Below are 24,978 nucleotides of genomic sequence, written 5' to 3'. Positions count from 1 at the left end.
GGAAAGGTTTAAGTATTTGGGTCAAGTACAGGGAAATGTGCATAGATGGATATTTTGATTGACATGGACCAGTTTGGCCAGACAGACCTGTCTCTGTGCTGCATAACTCTATGTTTGTGTCAAATAGATGGTGGACAGGCTTTGGGGAGTCAGGTGAGTTACTTGCCACAATATTACTGGCCTCTGAACTCTTGAAGCCAGTGTTTATGTGATGAGTCCAGTTGACTTTCTGGTAACCCTAAGGATGTTGATTGCAGGGGACTCAGTGATGGTAACACTTGAATACTAAAGGGGAATGGTTCAGTGGTCTTATTGGTGATGGTCATAGCCTGGCATTCTGTGGCATAAATGTTACTTGCCACTTGTCAGCCCAAGCCTGGATTTTGTGCAGATCTTGTTGCCTTTGAATATGGTCTCCTTCAATAACTGAGAAGCTGAAAATTATGCTGAACATTGTGCAGTGAATATCTACACTTATGGAGGGAAGGTCAGTGATGAAACAGCTGAAGATGGTTGGGCCAAGGACACTGCTCAGAGGAACCCCTGCAGACATGTCCTGGAGCTGAAATGACTGGCCTCCAACAACCATGATTATCTTCCTACATGCCAGATGACACCAACCAGCAGCGAGCTTCTCCCCGATATCCACTCCAATTTTGCTCAGGCTCCTTGATACCACACTGTCAAATGCAGCATTGATCTCAAGGGCCACCACTCTCACTGCACCTGGACAACATTCAGGCTTGGCTAATAAATGGCAAGTCATTTCATGCTACACAAGTGCCAGGCACTAACCTCTGGCAAGAGAGAATCGAATCATCACACTTGGCTGTTAATGGCATTACCAACTCTGCATTCCCCAACATCATGGTGGAAGGTTGCATTGACCAGAAATTGAATTGGACCTTTATGCATTGTGGTTACAAGAACAGTTCAGACGCTGGTAATTCCACATTGAGAAACTCACCACCTGCTTTCCCAAAAACCTATCCACCATTTACGATGCAGTGTGCTGGAGTACTCTCCACTTTCCTGTAAGTGCAGCTCCAACACTACAAAGGAACTTGACACCAAGCAGGCTATTGGCTGGAACCTCATCTAGCAGCTTCAAAATTCATTCCTTCCACCAAAGCAGTGGCAGTCATGCACGCCATCTCCACGATTTTCAGAACCCAGCAAGACTCCTGTGACAGAACCTTCCAAACTGACGATCTCTACCACCTAAGGTGGCCAGGGCAGTAGGTACATGGGAGCACTATCAACAGAGCTTTCCTGAAACCCACATACCAACCTGCCTTGGCATTACATTGATACTCCTTCACTGTGGCTGGGTCAATATCATAACAGTCCCCCAACAGCTCTGTGGTGTACCTGCACCACATTGATTCCAGCATTCAACAAGGCAGTTAGGCGACTTTCTCCAGGGCAATTGGGGCTGGGCAGCAAAGGCTTCCATGGAAGCAATGCCCTACAAACAAAAAATATATGGGCAATTTCTTCAGCATGTACTTAACAGAAATGCAGTTAGCTACATTATTCCAGTTACTTTAGTTGGGGCAAACCAAGAATTAGATTAGATTACTTAGTGTGGAAACAGGCCCTTCAGTCCAACAAGTCCACACTGACGAGCCAAAGCGCAACCCACCCCTACATTTACCCCTTCACCTAATACTACGGGAAATTTAGCATGGCCAATTCACCTAACCTTACAATATAATATTTTAAGAAAGACCTTCAAAAACATTGAAATATGCTATATTTTATTGATTGAATTTGTGCAATTCCAACAAGTAACTTATTGACATAATCAGGTGTCATAGATGTACATTCAATCCATAGAGAAATGCAATGCACCAGAGGAAAGAAAAGCAAATCAAACATTGACAATGATTTTAAAATCTTGTTCAAAACAGTAACAGAAATAAATGTTTTAACCTGAATTGGCATCATATTGGCTTGCATAAGGTCCAGCTTACCACAGAAATTAAATCTTTCCAAGAAAAACTTACCCATATTTGAACTAGTCCATTGGTTTAAATTGACTATAATGAAGTGAGAATGTTGCAACACATCCCATTCAAGAAAAATAGAAGTTTGGCCAATTGACCTATAAATGTGTTCCGTATGTGCAGCTGAGCTGCTCCAGGGCCTGCTCCCATGATGCACAAATATTAGAAAGGAACTACTTCCCATGGGGAAGAGGCCAGAAATAATACATCACTATCCAATAGTGATGCAGATGCAGTAAACAGGAGAAAACAACACAATCTTATGCTTCTATGGTCCTGCATTACAATAGGTTTATTATTTTCTTTAAAAATCACCCAAAGCCCCAACACATACTGCACCAGTAACACAATATTTGTATTCTTCTATTTTTGTATTTTCTATTGCTGTACCTTCAGTCTAGTTTGAATGAGTCTGCCAATGGCAGTTTCTACCAATACAGCTGCAAAACTACAACAGCTTAATATTTTCCAGTAATTGGCATAATCAGCTGAAGTGCAAATTTATTAATCAGCGAACGACTCGCAACTAGCTTGCACAGCTTGCTCCAAAGTTTGTGACCCAATCTTTTAGACACTTCTCCCCGGGCACTTGAGATTTTTTTTTTAAGCAAGATGCTATCATTTTATCATGATGCAGAATAGTGTTCTGCACTTAAATGGACTGGATCATTCAAATGACTGAAAGTTCAGTTAAACATAAGTGGGGGACAAAAAGCTAATATTGCGAAACTCAGCACAAGTGAAGGGCTGCACTAACACTAATCTAGACTGCCAAAATTATAATGAAATCAGTCTGTCCAAGTGGCTTGGATAGGAGTCTAGGTGCCCACAAGACGCTGAAACCGACAGAAGCAAATCTCCACAAAATCTTCCAGGCAAATAGAAATTATAGAGTTTATTCTCTATACTATACAGTAAGCAGCTACTCAGAAAAGTTCACTGATTTACTGAAATATTAAAGAATCTTTTCCTCTACCTGATACATGTAGTCTCCGAGACGTAACAGCTTGCAAAAAAAAAGCATCATTCAAAAAACAGAAATGGTATCCCATTAGATATCCATTTAAAACTGGCTTTGAGCAGACTGCTTGTAACTTTATCTTCTGATTAGTTGGATGACATCTTTGCCTGTACTCCCATTTCAAATCAGTGTCACAGGGAATTGACTGGCTTACAATAACTGGACAGATTTCAAGCCTCTGGATGCAAGTGATGATAACAACTGATTGTTGCACTTGATAAGTTTTAGCACATATGAGAATAACACTTGAAATTTACGATTCTAAGAACTGTATGTAATTCAGTTAATAAGTTATCTTAAAATTCAGTCTTTATTTCTGGCAGACTCATATCATGAACTGTGCAATGAGATTAGCCACACCAAGAACTATAAGAGAACTGTGGAAGATCGCAGACGGCCAACTCAGCTGTCCTCTACGGTGGAGTGACATCATATGAATAAGAGATGGATAAACAAATACAAAGGCAAGACCACATGTTGCTCCTGAATACCTGCAGTAAAGAAAATCAAAAATGATAGAAAATAATATAATCGCTTCAGATTTTTTTCATAACCTTCAACAGGAGGGAACATGTTCGAGATTGAAGAAAATCTCCAAAGTGACATCTCAAATCCCAAAATGAAATCATGCAAAAGATCATAAAAAACATAATAGGAACAGAAGTAAACCATGCAATCCCTCAAACTTGCTCCACATTCAGCAAAGTGGCTCATCAGATTTTAGCTCTGCATTCCTGCCTCCCCATAATACCTTTTAACGCCCTACAAGTCAAAAATCCATCCACTACTGTCTTAAAAAAAAAACACACTGACCTTGTCTCTATTGTTCTCTAGCTAAGACTTCCATGGATTCAAGACACTGAGAAAACTTCTCATCTGTCTTATTTTCAAACTATATCCTCTAGTTTATAGTATGACCCCCAAGGAGAAACATCCTTTCATCATCCACTAATTTATGCCCCCTCAGGGCCTTAGTTATCCTCAGTGGCATTTGGCTTTTGGTTTGAACATCTCTCTGGAAATTGAGTCAGACACATATTGAGCTCAATCTGCTCCATAACTGTGGAAAGGATGTTCTCCGCTTTGGCAGTGTGTTTATTAGAAGCAGCTAGTCACACTTGGCCTTGTACCAAGGAAACATTACATTGTCTTGGTCCTTCAAGTATTTTCCTTGAGTCAGTCCAATAAGATAATCTCCAATTCATTTAAATACTAATGGATCCAACCTGTCCAACCTTCACTAACAAAATAATCTCTCCATCCCAGTAAATGTTTGAGTGAATCTTCGTTAAACCACTTCTAATACAATCATTTCTTAATTAAGGTAACCAAAACTGTACTCAGTACTTCAGATGTGGCCTCAATGACCCTAACAACTGTAGCTACACATCCCTATATTTATGTCCCACTTCCTTCACAATAAATGACGTTCCTTGTCTTCTGAATCACCTTTCATATTTCCATACTTTGTAGTGTGCACCTAAACATTGCTAAAACAGGCAGCACAATGGCTCAGTGGTCAGCACTGCTGCCTCACAGCACCACTGCCTCACAGACCAGGCACCTGGGTTCAATTCTACCCTCCAGTTGCATATTCTCCCAGTATTTGCATGGGTTTTCTCCTGGTGCTCCAGTTTCCTCCCGCAGTCCAAAGATGTGCAGGTTAGGTGGGTTGACCATGCTAAATTGCCCATTGTATCCAAGGATGTGCAGACTAGGTGGATTAGCCATGGGAAATGCAGGGTTACAGGGTAGGGGTGGGATGCTTTTCGGAGACTCTCAAGATACTGAATGGCCTGCTTCCAAACTGTAGGGATTCGATGATTCTAAAAGGAGACTTTAAGCTGAAACTTTTCAACTTACATTCAGAGGTAGGATGAAAGAAACAAATTTGAACAAGAAAAGAGAGAGACACCGGTGGGCGGCACGGTGGCACAGTGGTTAGCACTGCTGCCTCACAGCGCCAGAGACCCGGGTTCAATTCCCGCCTCAGGCAACTGACTGTCTGGAGTTTGCACATTCTCCCAGTGTCTGCGTGGGTTTCCTCCGGGTGCTCCGGTTTCCTCCCACAGTCCAAAAATGTGCAGGTCAGGTGAATTGGCCATGCTAAAAATTGCCCGTAGTGTTAAGTGCAGGGGTAAATGTAGGGGAATGGGTCTGGGTGGGTTGCGCTTCGGCGGGTTGGTGTGGACTTGTTGGGCCGAAGGGCCTGTTTTCACACTGTAAAGTAATTAATCTAATCTATAAGACACCATTTTACACAGCATGAGAAGAGTGTACTATTCAATAAATTCATAAAGGCTTTTCTCGTAACAGGATGCTGCTATTAAGTCAAAAGTAAGTTTTGCCAACCACACAAAATGAATGAGATATGGGAGTTCCAGTGATAGTATGATGCCAGATACCTCGGGTATACGTCTTAACAAAGGCAGAACGTATCAAATACATCATGTTGACCATTCATGAGCTGACAGCATGCGACTCACGCTCAACCAGCCCATGCTTTTAAGCCTCAAAAAGGTGTATGCGTCATTGGATGTGATTCTTCTATTGAAAGTTATGTATTACATAATCCACTAGGTAAAAACTAACTCGAGGACCGCTGAAGCCAAACACCAACTCGAGGACACCTCTTCCTACCGCCCCCTCGACCATGACCCCATCCCCCATCACCAAACCATCATCTCCCAGACCATACAGAACCTCATCACCTCAGGAGATCTCCTACCCACAGCTTCCAACCTCATAGTCCCCACACTGCCTGGTTCTACCTCCTTCCCAAGATCCACAAGCCTGACCACCCTGGCCGACCCATTGTCTCAGCATGCTCCTGTCCCAGTGAACTCATCTCTACCTACCTCGACATTGTCCTATCCCCCCTCGTCCAGGAACTCCCCACATACATTCGAGAAACCACCCACAACTCCTCCAAGACCTTTGTTTCCCCGACCCCCAACACCTCCTCTTCACCATGGATATCCAATCCCACTACACCTCCATCCGCCATGACCAGGGCCTCCAAGCCCTCCGTTCCTTCCTCTCCAGACGTCCCCAACAGTACCCTTCCACCGACACTCTCATTTGGCCGAACTGGTCCTCACCTTTAACAATTTCTCCTTTGAATCCTCCCACTTCCTCCAGATCAAAGGGGTAGCTATGGGCACCCGTATGGGCCCCAGCTATGCCTGTCTCTTTGTTGGCTACGGAGAGCAGTTGATCTTCCGTAATTACACCAGCACCACTCCCCACCTCTTCCTCCGCTACAGTGATGACTGCATTGGCGCCACCTCGTGCTCCCGCGAGGAGGTTGAACAATTCATCAACTTCACCAACACATTCCACCCTGACCTTAAATTTACCTGGACCATTTCTGACACCTCCCTCCCCTTCCTGGACCTCTCCATCTCCATTAATGATGACCGACTTGACACCGACATTTCTTTTTAAAAACCCACCGACTCCCACAGCTACCTGGATTACACCTCTTCCCACCCTACCTCCTGCAAAAATGCCATCCCGTATTCCCAATTCCTCCACCGTATCTGCTTCCAGGAGGACCAGTTCCACCACAGAACACACCAGGTGGCCTCCTTCTTTAGAGACCGCAATTTCCCTTCCCACGTGATTAAAGATGCCCTCCAACGCATCTCGTCCACATCCCACACCTCCGCCCTCAGACCACACCCCTCCAACCGTAACAAGGACAGAACGCCCTGGTGCTCACCTTCCACCCTACCAACCTTCACATAAACCAAATCATCCGCTGATATTTCCGCTAACTCCAAACAGACCCCACCACCGGGGATATATTTCCCTCCCCACCCCTTTCCACCTTCCGCAAAGACTGTTCCCTCTGTGACTACCTGGTCAGGTCCACGTCCCTCAACAACCCACCCTCCTGTCCTGGCACCTTCCCCTGCCACCGCAGGAATTGCAAAACCTGTGCCCACACCTCCTCCTCTCACCTCCATCCAAGGCCCTAAAGGAGCCTTCCACATCCAAAGTTTTACCTGCACATCCACCAATATCATTTATTGCATCCGTTGCTCCCGATGCAGTCTCCTCTACATTGTGGAGACTGGGCGCCTCCTAGCAGAGCGCTTTAGGGAACATCTCTGGGACACCCACACCAATCAACCACACCGCCCTGTGGCCCAACATTTCAACTCCCCCCTCCCACTCTGCCGAGGACATGGAGGTCCTGGGCCTCCTTCACCGCCGCTCCCTCACCACCAGACGCCTGGAGAAAGAACGCCTCATCTTCCGCCTCGGAAAACTTCAACCCCAGGGCATCAATGTGGACTTCAACAGTTTCCTCATTTCCCCTTCCCCCACCTCACCCCAGTTCCAAACTTCCAGCTCAGCACTGTCCCCATGACTTGTCCTACCTGCCTATCTTCTTTTCCACCCATCCACTTCACTCTCCACCCACCCCGACCTATCACCTTCATCCCCTCCCCCACTCACCTATTGTACTATGCTACTTTCTCCCCATCCCCACCCTAATTTATCTCTCCACCCTTCAGGCTCTCTGCCTGTATTCCTGATGAAGGGCTTTTGCCCGAAACATCGATTTTACTGCTCCTCGGATGCTGCCTGAACTGCTGTGCTCTTCCAGCACCATTCTAATCTAGAATATTACATAATCCAGACTATTTCTCGGATGTAATTTGTGACTTCTATAGTAAAATCAGGCAAAAATCTTTGTTCAACCCTTCATTATTTCCTTATTTTCCATTAATTATCCAAACTCCTTTCTATTGGACATATGTTCACTTTACTTACTCTGGTCCTTTTAAATACCTGCATAAACTCTTACTAGATTTGTTTTCAGCTAGCCTTCTCTCATCCTCATTATTTTGCTGTTTGCTATGCTCTGGCTAATCTTCTATCCTGTAGTCAATCTTTGCAGAATTATATGCTTAATCTTTCAATCGGATATTGAACTGGAAGGGACCAATGTCCTGGGTGGAAGGTTTGCTCAAGTGGTTCAGGAGGGTTTAAACTAGTATGGCAGAGGGGGTGGGAACCTGAGCTATATACCAGTGACGAGAGTTGATGGAAATGAGGCAATAGCAAGTGGTAGTGCAGCCAGTGGGAAGGAATTTCCTGGGAAAGAACCAAGGGATCGATTAAAGTGTGTTTGCTTTAATGCAAGGAGTATCAGGAATAAAAGTGATGAGCTTAGAGCATGGATCAGTACCTGGTGCTATGATATTGTGGCCATAACAGAGACGTGGGCTTCTCAGGGGCAGGAATGTTTGCTGGATGTTCCAGGGTTTAGAACATTTAAAAAGAATAGGGAGGGGGGAAAAAAAAGAGGAGGGGGTGTAGCACTGCTAATCTGGGTATCACAGCTACAGAAGTTACCATTGTCGAGGAGGGTCTGACTACTGAGTCAGTATGGGTGGAAATTAGGAACAGTAAGGGAGCAGTCACCTCATTAGGGGTTTACTACAGGCCCCCCAATAACAACAGGGAGATTGAAAAAAGCATACGGCTGCAGATTTTGGAAGAGTGTGAATGTAGTAGGGTTGTTGTAATGGGTGACTTTAACTTTCCCAATATTGATTGGAACCTCCTTTTGAGAGATGGTTTGGAAGGAGCTGTTTTTGTAAGGTGTGTTCAGGAGGTTTTCCTAACTCAGTACGTTGACAGGTCGACGAGGGGAGAAGCCATTTTGGATTTGGTGCTCAGCAATGAGCCGGGGCAGGTATCAGATCTTGCGGTGGGAGAGCATTTTGGTGATAGTGACCACAACTGCCTCACATTCTCCATAGCTATGGAGAAGGAGAGAAGCAGGCACAATGGGAGGATATTTAATTGGGGAAAAGGAAACTATAATGCTAACAGACGTGAGTTGGGAAGCATGGACTGGGATCAGTTGCTCCATGGAAAGGGCACTTTCGACATGTGGAGACTGTTTAAGGGAACAGTTGTTGCGAGTGATGCATAAATGTGTTCCTCTGAGACAGGCAAGAAGGGATAAGGTAAAGGAACCTTGGATGACGAGAGCAGAGGAGCTTCTCGTCAAAAGAAAGAAGCAGCAGACGTAAGGTGGAGGAAGCAAGGGTCTTGCTCAGATCTAGAGGATTACAGGCAGCTCAAAAATGGTCTGAGAGCGAGGAGGGGGCACGAGAAAGGCTTGGCAGGAAGGATTATAGAGAATCCAAGGCATTTTACATGTAGGTGAGGAATAAGGGAATGATCAGAGAAAGAGTAGGGCCGATCAGGGATCACATGGGTAACTTGTGTATAGAGTCTGAAGAGGTAGGGGAAGCCCTAAATGAGTTTTTTGCTTCTGTCTTTGCTAAAGAAAAGGACCTTGTAGTGAATGAAACCATTGAAGAGCAGGTGTGCATGCTGGAATGGATAGAGATTGAGGAAACTGATGTGCTGAAAATTTTAACAAACATTAAGATTGACATGTCGCCAGGGCCAGATCAGATTTGTCCTCGGCTGCTTTGGGAAGCGGGAAATGGGATTGCTTCGCTGCTTGCGAAGATCTTTGCATCCTCGCTCTCCACCGGAGTCATACCTGAGGACTGGAGGGAGGCAAATGTAATTCCTCTCTTCAAGAAAGGAAATAGGGAAATCCCCAGCAATTACAGACCAGTCAGTCTCATGTCTGTCGTCTACAAGGTGTTAGAAAGGATTCTGAGGGATAGGATTTATGACCATCTGGATGAGCACGGCTTGATTAAATGCAGTCAGCATGGCTTCATGAGGGGCAGATCATGCCTCACAAATCTTATTGAGTTCTTTGAGGATGTTACTAGACAAGTTGATGAGGGACGAGCGGTGGATGTGGTGTATATGGACTTCAGCAAGGCATTTGATAAGGTTCCCCATGGTAGGCTCGTTCAGAAGGTCAGGAGGAATGGGATACAGGGAGATTTAGCTGTCTGGAAATAGAATTGGCTGGTCGACAGAAGATGGCGAGTGGTAGTGGAAGGAAAGCTTTCTGCCTGGAAGTCAGTGGTGAGTGGTGTTCCACAGGGCTCTGTTCTTGGGCCTCTACTCTTTGTAATTTTTATTAATGACGGATGAGGAGATTGAAGGATGGGTTAGCAAGTTTGCAGACGACACAAAAGTTGGAGGTGTTGTTGACAGTACAGAGGGCTGTTGTAAGCTGCAGCGGGACATTGACAGGATGCAGAGATGGGCTGAGAGGTGGCAGATGGAGTTCAACCTGGATAAATGCGAAGTGATGCATTTTGGAAGGTCGGACTTGAAAGCTGAGTACAGGATTAAAGACAGGATTCTTGGCAGTGTGGAGGAACAGCAGGATCTTGGTGTGCAGGTACATAGATCCCTTAAAATTGCCACCCAAGTGGACAGGGTTGTTAAGAAAGCATATGGTGTTTTGGCTTTCATTAACAGGGGGATTGAGTGTAAGAGCCATAAGATCTTGTTGCAGCTCTGCAAAAGTTTGGTTAGACCGCACTCGGAATACTGTATCCAGTTCTGGTCGCCCTATTATAGGAAAGATGTAGATGCTTTGGAGAGGGTTCAGAGGAGGTTTACCAGGATGCTGCCTGGAATGAAGGGCTTATCTTACGAAGAGAGGTTGACTGAGCTCAGACTTTTTTCATTGGAAAAAAGGAAGAGAGGGGACCTAATTGAGGTGTACAAGATAATGAGAGGCATAAATAGAGCTGATAGCCAGATACTTTTTCCCAGGGCAGAAATTGTTAACATGAGGGGTCATAGTTTTAAGCTGTTTGGCAGAAAGTATACAGGGGATGTCAGAGGCGGGTTCTTTACACAGAGTTGTGGGAGCATGGAATGCGTTGCCAGCAGCAGTTGTGGAAGCAAAGTCATTGGGGATATTTAAGAGACTGCTGGACATGCATATGGTCACAGAAATTTGAGGGTTCGTACATTAGATTTACCTTGCATGAGGATCAATGGTCTGCACAACATCGTGGGCTGAAGGGCCTGTTCTGTGTTGTACTGTTCTATGATATTATCTTCAACTCGCTAGTTAGTGCGGATTGTGCATCTTTTCCCCCAGTCTTACATACCAGCAAGAACTTTCAGTCTTCTGAACTATTTCCTTAAATATCTGTCTCTGCTTGTCTATTGACCCAAGTCTTAATCGAATTTCTTAGTTCATATTAGCCAAAAGCCTTAAGTGTGCTTACATGTTTAGAACATGAGTCTTAGACCCACTCTTCTCTTCCTGAAACTGAATTCAAATGTTAATCACATTAATAATTGCTACCTTAAGACAACTTTACTATTAAATCATTCATTAGTCCTGTCTCATTGCATCAGTGTACCTAAATATTGATAGGCTAAGAACAGAGACAGACAGACCAACCTCTAGAGGGCCAGATGGCCAATTTCAGGCATTCAAGCCACAGGTGGTCCTGGAATTTGAAATGGAGCAATTATTCAACTCTTATATTCCATTAACTTGCAGTCAGTATTTTAGTTCATTTTTAAAATAGCATTCGACCCTCATGCCCTCTGAGTTTATCTTGCTCATAAAATCCACCTCTCATTCCCTCTGTTCTATTCCCACCAAATTGCTGATTTCCCAACTTTTCCTCTTCGATATTACAACAAGCATTTCTGCCTTTTCAGGTATAGTCATTCCCTTTCTTTAGATCAGTTGACACACACACAAGAAAAATGACTCCACATGCTCACAAATGACCATTCCCATAGTTAACCCTTTCTCCTCCAAAGTCCTTATCTTGTCCAAAACTCAATGAATGAATTCCTCCAAACTGGTTTCTGCACTTGGCGCAGGACTGAAACAGCTTGAATCAAAGTCACAAATTAAACCTTGTGTGACCATGACAGGAGCAAACATTTCCTCTTGATCCTTCTCAATTTATTGCAGCCTATGGAGGTGTTTTTGAGAGATAAGCTGTTACGACTCCTCCATCACCCAGCTGTACGGGATTGCTCTCACCTGGTTGCATTCTTACCCATCACATGACCAGAAAGTCACTTGCCCTGGATCCTCCTCTTGCCTCTGCACTGTTACCTCTGAAGTCCCTCAGAAGTTCAACGTTTGACATCCTGCTATTTCCCATTTACATGCTGCCCTTGATTGACACTGTCTGAAAGTGTGTTAGTTTTCTCACATATGCTGATGACAAATCAGCTAAGGTCCACCCTCACCACCACTCGTCTCAACTCCTCTATGGTTACTAAATTATCAGACTGCTTATCTAACATTCAGTACTGGAAAAGCAGAAATATCCACAACTACATTTTGGATACCATTGTCTCTGGTCCCCACTCCAAACACTGTTCCCTGACAACAGACTGAATCCCTCGCCTGGGCAACAGAAATTAATCAAATCATTCACAAACTTGAAGTCACAAAGCATCTGACCTCACATTCACACCATTATTATGACACCAATTTTCACCTCCATACGCTGCTCGATTTCATTCTGGCCTTCACTATCTCAAGAAGCAATATTCCAATACATTTCTGGCAAACCTCCCACTTTCTCCCATCCTTAAACTTGAGGGAATTCAAACTTCTGTTGCCCATGTCCTAGCCCTCAGCAAATCCTGCCCCTCTATTGATAGTCACTGCTCACTGACCTATATTAGTTCTGATCAAGGAACATATTGTTTTTTTTTTAAATTTCTTCTTAGTTTTCAAATCCCTCCATGAACTTGCACTCCAAGGTCTCTGATCAGCAACACTCCCCAGGACCTTACTATTAAATGTGTAAGTCCTGCCCTGATTTGCTTTCCCAAAATGCAGCACTTCACATGTATCTAAATTTAACTCCATCTGCCACTCCTCGGCCCATTGGCCCATCTGTTCAAGGTCCCATTGTACTCAGAGGTAACCTTCTTCGCTGTCCACTACACCTCCAATTATGGTGTCATCTGCAAACTTACTAACTATAACTCTTATTTTCACACCCAAATCATTTATATAAATGATGAAAAGCAGTGGACCCAGCACAGATTCTTGTAGCACTCCACTGGTCACAGGCCTCTGGTCTATAAGGAGATTTCAGTTATCTGTAAGAATAAGGAGAGTTATGATAGGGGACTTTAACTTTTCAAACAGAGTGGCACTGCCTTAGTGTTAAGGGCTTGGATACAGGGGAGTTTGTCAGGTATGTACAAGAAAATTTTCTGATTCAAAGTGCAAAACTTGACCTACTCTTAGGACATAAGGCAGGACAAGTGACTGAGGTGCCTGTGGAGGAACACTTTGGGGCCAGCAACCATAATTCTACTGGTTTTAAAATAGAGATGAAAGAAGATAGACTGGATCTAAAAGTTGAAGTTCTAACTTGAAGGGAGGCTAATTTTGGTGGTAGTAGGCAAGAACTTTTGAAAGTTGATTGGGGGCAGATGTTTGCAGACAAAAAGGGACAGCTGGAAAATGGGAAGCCTTCAAAAATGAAACAAGAGTCCAGAGACAGTATATTCCCGTTAAGGTGAAGGGAAAGGCTGATCGGTGCAGGGAATGCTGAATGACTAGAGAAATTGAGGTTTTGGTTAAGAATAAGGAGGAAGCACAAGTCAGGTATAGACAGCTGAGATCGAGTTAATCCCTAGAAGAGTATAAAAGCAGTACCAGTATTTATAAGTGTGAAATCCGGAGGGCAAAAAGGGGACATGTAAAAGCTTTGGATTCTGCTTAGCCCTATTTGCCAAAGGGATTCTACTAATATGTGAAGAACAAAATGGTAACTAAGGAGAGAATAGGACCCCTCAAAGATCAGCAAGGCCACTTGTGTGTGGAAACCAAACAAGTATTTTGCATCAGTGTTGACTGTGGAGAAGGATATGGAAGACAAAAGAACGTTGGAAAAAAATAATATCTCGAGAGATGTCCACAACACAAAAGGTCGTGGTGCTGGACATCTTAAAAACGTATAAAGGTGGATAAATCCCTGGCACCTGATCAAGTGTACCCTAGAATTCTGTGGAAAGCCAGGGAAGTGATTGCTGGGCCCCTTGCCGAGATATTTGTATCATCAATAGCCACAGGTGAGGTGCCAGAAGACTGGAGGTTGGCTAACGTGGTGCCTCTATTTAAGAAAGGTGGTAAGGAATAGCCAGTGAACTATAGACTGGTCAGCCTGACATTAGTGGTGGGCAAATTGTTGGAGGGAATCCTGAGACAGGATGTACACGCATTTGGAAAGGCAAGGACTGATTAGGGAGAGTCAGCATGGCTTTGTGCAAGGGAAACCATGTGTCATGAACTTGATTAATTTACAAAGAGGATTGAAGAGGGCAAAACAGTGGACGTGATCTATGTGGACTTCAGTAAGGTGTTCGACAAGAGTCCTCATGGTAGACTGGTTAGCAAGCTTTGATCTCATGGAATACAGGAAGAACTATTTGGATTTGGATACAGAACTGACTTGAAAGTAGAAGACAGAGGGTAGTGGTGGAGGGTTGCTTTTCAGACTGGAGGCCTGTGACCAGTGGAGTGCCACAAGGATTAGTTCTGGGTCCTCTGCTTTTTGTCATTTATATAAAATCTTGAAGCAGCTTTGGCAGCTTGTGCAGAAGGGAGTTTATTAAGAACTTCAATTAGAAAGTCAGAGATGTAAACAGTATCTGCATATCTCAGAGAAAGAATGTAACAGAGAATCACATTTGTTGAGTCACTGAAATGCCTGCAACCTTGTTAGTTAAGCAAGATAAAGTTAAAGTAGAGTGATATTGCACTGAGATTGTAACTGTAAAAATGTATTACTGTATTACAGTTCTGAGGAAGGGTCACCAGACCCGATACATTAACTTTGATTTCTCTTCACTTATCTATCAAGCCAGGTTTCATGTGTGATTGGACTTCTTCCAGTATTAATCACGTGGGGTCATAAATGTTCAGATTCCATGAACATAAAATTAAATTTTAAATAAAGACTCAGCAGAGAAAGCACATTAGTAACAAAGTCAAAAAGAGGAAAAACTTCAATTTCTCTTTTCAGGAATGAGACTTGAAGGACAATTATCAAGCAAACAATGTTCAAGTTTAAGAATGGAAGTGTTAAACCATTCCCATATACGCAATGATCTATCTGTATGGTTTAACTTTAATAGATAGGCAGTGACTCTGAATCATCACTGAAAACAAGTTGTAGCTGGAATGCATTCCTTTGCAGCTAACTCTAATTTGAAGGATAGGAATTTAATCATGATAGCATCAGGCCTACCAAAACAGTACCACAGCTAAAAGATCACAAACATGAAAAAGGTACTTCCTTAGCTTTATAACATGTAGGAACACATTTAAACCGACTGTCTGTCTGCCTGTCTACCTATATCACTCTGCAGACTCAGTCATACTTATCACTTGCCACCTATTTTTGACTCAGCTAACATGATTTCACTTCCCTCCTAAGTCACTAACATATTGCAAATAATTGTGGCTCAGCACCAATCCCTGTGGCACTCCAGTTTGCCATCCTGAAAACCCTTATCCCAATTTTGTCTATTAGTTGTCGGCCAATCCTCTATCCATGTTGATATGCTACCCCAACACCATAGGCTCATTTTATTAATTAGCCTAAAGTATAGTACCTTATTAAACACATCCTGAAAATCCAAGGTTATGGCTTTCCATAAGACAGAGGAGCAGAAATTAGGCTATTCGACCTATTGAGTTTACGCTGCCATTCAACTCATGGCTGATAAGTTTCTCAACTCCATTCTCCCGCTTTCCCCCAGTAATCTTAGACACATTCTGGACTGTCAAGGGGATCAATCTCAGTCTTAAATACACTCAATGACTTGGTCCCCACACCCTTCTGTGGCAATTTATTTCATCAATTCACCACTCTCCGGCTGAAAATATTTCTCATCTATGTTCAAAAAGGGTCTTCTCTTTACTCCAAAGCTGTGCCCTCGGGTCCTAGTTTGTCCTGCTAATGGAGACATCTTCCCAATGTCCACGCCATTCGGCATTCTCTAAGTTTCAATTAGATCCCTCCTCATACTTCTAAATTCCATCGAGTAATAATCCAGAGGCTTCAAATGTTCCTCATATTAAACCTTTCATTCCTGGGATCACTCTCATGAACATCCTCTGGACCTGCTCGAGGGCCAGTACATCCTTCCTGAGATATGAGGCCCAAAATTCCACACACTATTCCAAATGTGGTCTGACCAAAGCGTTATAGAGCCTCAGAAGTACATCCATGCTTTTATATTCTAGTCCTCTTGAAATAAATGCTAACAATGTATTTGCCTTCCATCACCCACTCAACCTGCAAATTTATCTTGAGGGAATCCTGGACTAAGATCCACAAGTCCCTTTGCATTTCAGACTTCTGAATTCTTTCCCCCCCATTTAAAAAAATATAGTCTGTGCATCTATTCTTCCTACCAAGACCTCACATGTCCACATGTATTCTATCAGCCACATGTTTGCCCATTCTAACCTATCTATATCCTGCTGCAGCCTCCCTGCCCCAATATCGAGGGGAGGTCATGCCTGACAAATCTGCTGGAATTCTTTGAGAAGTAACAAGCAGGATAAAACAAAGAACCAATGGATGTTATCTACCTGGACTTCAAGGTGGTCTTTCACAAGGTGCCACACAGGAGGCTACTGAGTAGGATCTGGGCCCAAGGAGTCAGAGGCAAGGTGCTAGCATGGATAGAAGCTTGGCTGTCTGGCAGAAAGCAGAGAGTGGGGAGCCAGTGACAAGTGATGTTCTGTAAGACTCAGTGTTGGGATCACAACTTTTCACTTTATACATTAAACGATCTAGATGAAGGAACTGCAGGAATTCTAGCTAATTTTGCAGATGATACAAAGATAGGTAGAGGGGCAGGTAGCATTGAGCAGACAGGCTGCAGAAGGGTTTTGACAGGTTAGGAGAGTGGGCGAATAATTGGCAGATGGAGCACATGTGGGGAACGGGTGAGGTCATGCACTTTCGTAGGAAGAACAGAGGCATAGACTATTTTCTAAATGGGGAGAAAATTCAAAAGTCTTAAGTGCGAAGAGACTCAAGAGCTCTAGTCCAGGATTCTCTCAAGGTAAACTTGCAGGTTGAGTCAGTAGTTAGGAAGGCAAACGCAATGATGGCATTTATTTTTGAGAGGACTTGAATATAAAAGCAGGGATGTACTTCTGAGGGTCTAAGGTGGTGGTCAGGCCACATTTGGAGTATTGTATGCAGTTCTGGGCCCCATACCCCAGGAGGGATATACTTGCCCTTGGAGGGTGTTCAGAGGAAGTTCAAGAAAATGATCGCAGGAATGAAAAGCTTAACATACGAGGAGCATTTGAGGACTTGGAGTTTAGAAGGATTGGGGGGGGGGGGGGGGGGGGGGGGGGGGGGGGGTTCCAATAGAAACAGAACACTGAATGGCCTAGACAGAGTGGATGTTGGGAAGAGGTTTCCCTTGGTAGGAGAGACTAGGACCCAAGGGCATAGCCTTAGAGTAAAGGGAAGACCTTTTAGAACAGAGATAAGGAGAAACTTCTTCAGCCAGAGAGTGGTGAATCTATGGGATTTATTTACACAGAAGGTTGTGGAGGCCAGGTCATTGAGTATATTTAAGATTGAGATAGATAGGTTCTTGAGTACCAAGGGTTACGTGGAGAAAGCAGGAGAATGAGAAACTTATCAGCCATGATCAAATGGCAGCGCAGACTCAATGGGCTAAATGGCCTAATTTCTGCTCTTGTGTCTTATGGCCTTAATACTACTTGTCCCTTCACCTATCTTTGTACCATCTACAAACTTAGCCAGAATGCCCTCAGTTTCAGTCCCTTCATCAAGATCATTAATGTATAAAAATGAAAAGTTGTGGTTCCAACACGGACCCTTGCAGAACACTGACTGCATAAGGAGAATTTTAAAAGAGTCAGAGTTTTACTAGTAGAGCTAAATGCTAGTTGTAGCTAGAATTTATTCATTTCTAATAAATAATCATTCTTGCCAAGTACAGAATCCTGGTACACTGTCAACTGGGTGTAAAAAGGACAGAAATTGAAGGATCTTGCATATTTTAAAAAATCTTTTAATTTTGTGTTAATTTCAGTAATAGATGGGTTTGATATTTAGTCTGCCACGATACAACCAACACTGAGCGTCTTTCCACAGTGGCCTGACTGATGTCCCTTCGCCACTCCCAAATAGATTCACCATCTGTGTTACAAATGCCTCAGCCTGAGTGAAATTACTTCTTTTCGCACAGTTCTCTGCTCTTCCAACTGAAGTCATTAAAAAACCTAATCAGCAGCAAATGCAGGAGAGAAATGCATCCAACTGGAGCAGCATCTTCTTGCATGATTTTCCAATTCTGCTTCCTGCATTTGGAAGCAATGTTGGCCTGTTTGGGAACTTTTGGTGTGCCACATTTTGGCCAACTTGGCATCTGTTGCAGACCTCCTGTACCCTACACTAGACCTTTCTTTATGTTGCCCCTGTCAAAAGGCTGTATCTAAAGCATTTCTACCTTCTTTCAGTTCTGAAGAAGTCATATTGGACTTAAATTGTTAACCCTGTTTCTCCACATTACTATCAGACCTGTTAAGTATTACTTCGCATTAATCGAAAATTGCAAAGTACAGCCTTGTCCAGAGAAGGAATTTAAACAAAAAGTCTAAACTACATACGTTGCCCTGAGAAACAGGCACACTTATCTCACTGAGATGCAAGGAAATAATTATTTCTTAAAAATTAAAAAATAAAAAGCTAAAACATTTCAATTGCAGCACTTTCATGAGCACTATATTTTAAAAGGCAACAGTCATACATACTTAATAACCAATTTGACAAGAGGTTCTTAAAATTAAAAAATTAGAAGTGACAGATCTATATTTCAAAGTTTCAGTAGCTCTATTGAACTTCTGAAATAATAAAGTTTAAAATATTGAAAATAATTCCACAAATACCTTATGATTCCTCCTATATTGGGGTAAAATTTTGCGACAAGGACTCCACTACACACAACCACAACGTTTAGGATGAACACATGTAAAAAACTGTGAAGAGAAAAAAAAAGTGAAACTGTGTGGTGACACCAGAAGTGATGGTTAGCGGTCAACTCTAAACTGGATTTGGTGGAGTAGTACGTTGCATGGTATTTTACAAGGCAACAGAATATGGCAGAACAGAAGACATACCCCAAAGCACTGAGTCAACCTTTCTGGTCACCATTGTGACGCTGCCTCACCGAATGATCTTAGGAATCATTATTCACTCAATTTTACTCTTGCAACTGATGCAGCAAGTTGGGGAATATCACATTGTAGTTAAAAATGTGAGTAGTGAGACTAAGTTTTGAGCAGATGGGAGTTGTACTACTGCCATAAGAAAAACAATAATATTTTTTGGTTCCTGGAATATTTTGATAGAGGCCGTGTAAATCTATAATATTACTTTTGGCAGACATTAGTAGAAACCAGGATTTACAAAAAAAAAGTGCAGAAAAGATTGATCAAAACGGTTCACCGATTTCAGCTAAAATGGATAGATCGGAGAAGCTAAGATTAGTCTCTTGAGAAACAAGGTTGAAAAGAAGTTTGATAAAGAAGTGAAATCATAAAGAATCGAGAGGGAATAATTAGGAATAAACTGCTTCCACTGGAGCAGGGTCACAAAGTAGAGGACTGCCAAAGAACTGAACAGAAAAGATTGGCAGGGATACAAGAAAAGGTAGGGAGCTCCAAGAAAATCAAAAGCTCAACATTATCCAGGAAGTAGGTTGCGCAATTGTATCACATCTACAAACATTTAATCCCTTCAGTATCAACATTCAGTAGCAGCAGTGTTTAACATCTACTAAAGACATTGCAGAAAGTCACTGAAGCTCCTCAGATGCACCTCCCAAACCATGATCACTAGGAAGATTAGGGCAGGAGATACATGGAAAACTACCACCGACAAGATCCTCTCAAAGCCACGCACCATTTTGACATGAAAATTTATTACCATCAGGTGTCATTGGGTTAAAATCCAGAAACATCCTCCCTAACAGGATCATGGGTCTGCCTAAGGAGTGCAGCAGTTCAAGGCAGCGGCTTACCACTACCTTCTCAAGGGCAATTCAGGATGAGTAATAAACATAGGCGCAGTCAGAGCAGACCAAATCCAATTAATGAATAAAAAAGTGGAACTGATTTCTTTTTCTTTGACAGAGCCAACACAAATGGAACAGGCTTCAATGGCCTCCATCTGCATAGTTACCGTTCTGAGATTCCAGTTTAGCTACATTACGAGGGGAAGAGAATAGTAGCGGTCAAGCCAAATGTTTCCACCAGATTAAAGTTCAGAACATATTATTAAAGTTAACTTGCTATCATAGAGCTGGGTGCAGCAAACTTTCAGAAACACAATCTTACAACAACTTAGAAAACTTCCACACTGTATAATCTAGTAGGTGAGATTGTTAAAGAGTTGGGGAAAAAAACTGAATTACATCACACCTTGGATACACTTTTCCAAACAACTGGCCCAGTAGTTGTACACGAATCAGATAGCCCAGTAAAGGATAAACTGTGGTCATTTGGAAGAGCAGGAAGACTCTGGAAACGAAGGCCATGATATCGCTGCTTGGCAGATTGTCTAAAAAGTTCTGCAAGAGATGAACAAATTGCCAAAGAAATAAAGACATAATATTTACAGAAAGCCAATGATGGTGTGACAGAGGTCAAAATACCTGAGCAGACTTTAGTTGAGATGTAGTACAATGTTGCTTTTCTTGAATATGGATTCTAAAAGTAGAGGGAAGTGAGATTTTGGTTTTCATTCTCTGGCAGGGACTTTTGTTATAAGGATCAGAAAGTCATTTTTCAAAAGCAAATTTTAAAGGATGTGCCTTAAGTTAAGTTAAACGAGTAGCAAGGAGTTGACTGAAGAACAATTAAAAATTTGAAGGGTTGGAAGAGTTGGAAAGGAATTGATCTGTGAGACCACACCTGGAGTACTGTGTGCAGTTCTGGTGTCCAAATTTGAGGAAAGACATTCTGGCTATTGAGGGAGTGCAGCGTAGGTTCACGAGGTCAATTCCTGGAATGGCGGGATTACCTTACACTGAAAGACTGGAGCGACTGGGCTTGTATACCCTTGAGTTTAGAAGACTGAGAGGGGATCTGATTGAGACATAAGATTATTAAAGGATTGGACACTCTGGAGCAGGAAACATGTTTCCGCTGATGGGCGAGTGCCCGAACCAGAGGACACAGCTTAAAAATACGGGGTAGACCATTTAGGACAGAGCTCAGGAGAAACTTCTTCACCCAGAGAGTGATGGCTGTGTGGAATGCTCTGCCCCAGAGGGCAGTGGAGGCCCAGTCTCTGGATTCATTTAAGAAAGAGTTAGATAGAGCTCTCAAGGATAATGGAATCAAGGGTTATGGAGATAAGGCAGGAACAGGATACTGATTAAGGATGATCAGCCATGATCATATTGAATGGTGGTGCAGGCTCAAAGGGCAGAATGGCCTACTCCTGCACCTATTGTCTATTGTTTAGCGGTTCAAGTAGACAGGACTTCTCTTAAAGTTTAATTAAGAAATGTCAGCGAGTTAATGAGTGCCTGCGTATCTCTGTATCAACAGTATTATATCTGATGAAGATGCGTACCTTTTGAAAGGTGACATTTATAATTTAAGACAGGAATAAAAACTTTTTTCACATGATGCAGCAAGGGCTGGCTAGGCCAGCATTTATTTGTCCAAGTTTAATTGAAGACAATTAAAAGTCAACCACATTGCTGTGGATCTGGAGTCACGTGTAAGCCAGACCATTCAATTATGGTAGATTTTCTTCCCCAAGTGGACATCAATGACCCAGATTTTTACAACAATGATAGTTTCATAGTCACCTATACAGAGATTAGATTCTGCACAAGATAAATCTAAACATTAAATCAACTATCATAGAGATACACTACATGGAATCAGACCCCTCAGTCCAACTCGCCCATGTTGACCAGCCCACAGTCATTCCCTACAATTCACAATTTAAAAATATGATGATGATGATTACCAGTCTGTCTAATGCAGATCATGATTTTTTTTAAGCAGGGAAGGAATAATGGCCTTGATTTTAATTTGCATCGCTTTCTGGAATTCAGGTGCCAAGAGAAAAATGAGCAGTTAAATGACAATTTGTTGAGCCTCTAATTCCAGTGCCTTATAATCTTCACCACCTGCTTTGAACAGAATGCCAGCAGAAAGCAAGCTTAAAATACTTAAATCAGATCAGATGGCATCACAGTGACCCAATCTGCAAATGTAGTCTGTCACAGAAGCAAGTGGGGAAAGCAGTTGCTGAAACTAAACGAGACCCCAGTGGCAAGTTCAATAAATTTAAATTTGTTTTCAGTGGTTAGCTGTGCTGCCTCACAGTGCCAGGGACCTGGATTTGATTCCCACCTCAGGCAACTTTGTGTGGAGTTTGCACATTCTCCCTGTGTATGCGTGGGTTTCCTCCAGATGCTCTGGTTTTCTTCCACAGTCCAAAGATGTGTAGGTTAGGTGAACTGGCTGTGCTAAATTGCTCACAGGGTTATGCGCATTAGTCAGGTAAATATAGGGTAGGGGAATGGGTCTGGGTGGGTTACTCTTCGGAGAGTCGGTGTGGACTTGTTGGGCCAAATGGCCCATTTCCATACTGTAGGGAATCTAATCTCGGCTTGCCTCCATTTCAAATGGACTTCAGAGCCTCCCCCAAAAATTTACAGGGAGCAAGCCATTCCCACTGTCTACTTGATGTAAAAATTACCAGCCCTGACCGTCAGCCTGGAGATGAATACAGCTGGGACTCAGGAACCTACGTAATGAGAAACCATGTCAAAATTACACATTCTTCATATCCCATTTCCCTCAGTGCTGCTGCAACGGCTAAATTTCTGTTTTATTTTCTATAGAATAGACACTCTCAAGATGCTTCACAGGAGCAGGAGCACCATCAAATAAAATTATCTACCCTGCGTCAATTGTAACACTGGTCAAGGAGATTTATTTTAAGTTTCTTAAAAAGAAATGGAGGGGGAGAAGTGCAAGGTGCAAATTCTACAGCGTTAGACCCAGGCCCAGGCCACCAAATGGAGACAAATGGTGGAGCAATTAAATCAAAGAATTTAATTTAAGAAGCCAGAATTGGAGGAGCACAGGTGTATTGTACAGCTGGAGAAGTTTAGAGATGTATAAAGACAAGGTCATGGAGTGATTTGAAAACAAGGGTGAGAATTTAAAAAAAAATAAAGTCTTTCTTAACGTGGAGGTCTACAACTGCTAGTTAGCAGTTGGGTGATGAGTAATCTTGTGCAAGTTTGCAGATAGGAAGATCTTTGGGTGAACTCCAGGTTACAAAGCAGAGAATAGGAGTCCAGAAAGAGTGCACTGAAGTAGTCAAATCTGCAAGTAGCAAAGGCATGGAAGATTTCAGCAGATGAGCCGAGGTACTGGGCAATGGTACAGAAATGGAAATAAGTAGTGTTTGTGATGGCAATGTTATATTGCTAGCAGTTCATCACAGGGTCAAAATGACAGTTTATTTTACCCTCAGCCAATTTCCAAAAGGGAGGATAGAATGTACTTGGAGGCCCAAATTAATGGCTTCAGTCTTCCAAATATTTAGCTACTCATTCTTCCACGAATTTTTAGCTATTCAAAATGCAGTGCCTCGGGTTCTTGCTACAAAATGAAAAGTGTCAACAAAGTCCCTTTAAAAGAAAGCGGATTAAACACCAAAAGACATTAAGGCAAGCTTGGATAAAAATTAGATTAATGCAAAATAACCAAGATCGAGGCTGATGACAGTCAGCAGATACCAGAAAATACTAGGATTTGGTTGGGGGGGGGGGGGGGGGGGGAGGTGTTCAATTCCAGCAAGGTGTGGTTTATCTGTTCTCTTTTAATGGCAAGTTTTCAGAAGTAATATCTAACAAAACTCTTTCTTATCCAGTTCTCTCCTTTTTTCAAATACGTGGATAAACATTGCTAGATTGTTGCCAACTATTAGAAGGATCAGAATTCAAACTAGGAATTCAGTTCCTAAGAGGTTATCATTTGCACAATACTAAGTAAGTGCTGCAGGTCAGAGAAGAGTCTGCATCTTTTGGATGGAGTGTTGAACAGTGCAGCCAACCAGGCTGGGAATGACAGCAATGCTAACACAATATACCAAGGATTAAGTGCCTGTAAAACCGGATCAAATATCAGCTGGATGGAAACGGCCAAGAACTAAGGCAGGCGTCTTCAATTGTTTAAAGCACTGATAGAAAGAAAAGAAACCAGAGGCTACATTCTCTCTTCTGCTGCAGGTAGCACCTCACAAAAACACAATGCTGGAGAAATGCAGCAGATCTGGCAGATCAGAGAGAGAATCAGAATTAACATTTTAAGTCCAGTATGACTCTGTCAGAACCTTGACCAATTTCTGAAGAACTTAAAATATTAACTGTTTCAGTTTCTTTCTCCACAGATGCTGCCAGCCCTGGTGGGTTTCTCCAGCATCTGTAATATTTTGCTTTTATTTGAACTCTTTTTCCAGACTTGTATCACCTATCTAATGTCAAAGAAATGTTGACTGAAGTCCTGGAACGTATAGTGATTATAACGAGGTCAGCCAAGTGGACTTCATAAAATGAGTTCCCTGATTGGGTCTGTTAACCTGGTCCAAATCAGGGAGATCTAGCTGACAGATATAAAACAGGAGTGTCAGAGATTCTGAGCTGGCTCTGAGGAAGCCAGACAGTATCAAATATTAGATTAGAGTGGTGCTGGAAAAGCACAGCAGTTTGAGCAGCATCCGAGGAGCAGTAAAATCGATGTTTCAGGCAAAAGCCCTTCATCAGGAAATCTGTACTCCTGATAAAGGGCTTTTGCCTGAAGCGACGATTTTCCTGCTCCTCGGATGCTGCTTGAATTGCTGTGCTTTTCCAGCACCACTCTAAGCTAAACTCTGGTTTCCAGCATCAGCAGTCATTGTTTTTACCTAGTGTCAAATATTAGGCTTGTGTAAATAAAAG

The 24,978-nt window shown here is 42.7% G+C and overlaps 1 protein-coding gene across 5 annotated transcripts in view; it reads right to left on the bottom strand.

The window, feature by feature from the left end:
- Window positions 1-1,739: 1,739 nt before the first annotated feature.
- slc38a9 (solute carrier family 38 member 9) overlaps window positions 1,740-24,978 on the bottom strand; it is a 73,105-nt gene continuing 49,866 nt past the window's right edge. For all 5 annotated transcript variants that reach the window (XM_043688658.2, XM_043688666.2, XM_043688643.2 and 2 more), the window contains 3 exons: window positions 20,426-20,574; window positions 18,893-18,982; window positions 1,740-3,521 (listed from right to left, as the gene is read on the bottom strand). In XM_043688658.2, coding sequence (XP_043544593.1) covers window positions 3,356-3,521; window positions 18,893-18,982; window positions 20,426-20,574 — 405 coding nt within the window. In that variant the 3' untranslated portion in view covers window positions 1,740-3,355. The remainder of the gene's footprint in view (window positions 3,522-18,892; window positions 18,983-20,425; window positions 20,575-24,978) is intronic.

Source organism: Chiloscyllium plagiosum, unplaced genomic scaffold (genome assembly GCF_037043375.1).
Source record: "Chiloscyllium plagiosum isolate Xiang-an unplaced genomic scaffold, Cpla_swu_hap1 HiC_scaffold_1, whole genome shotgun sequence".
NCBI classification, from domain to species: Eukaryota; Metazoa; Chordata; class Chondrichthyes; order Orectolobiformes; family Hemiscylliidae; genus Chiloscyllium; species Chiloscyllium plagiosum.
The sequence above is the reverse complement of the archived record's forward strand: the minus strand, read 5'-3'. Positions and strand labels throughout refer to the sequence as shown.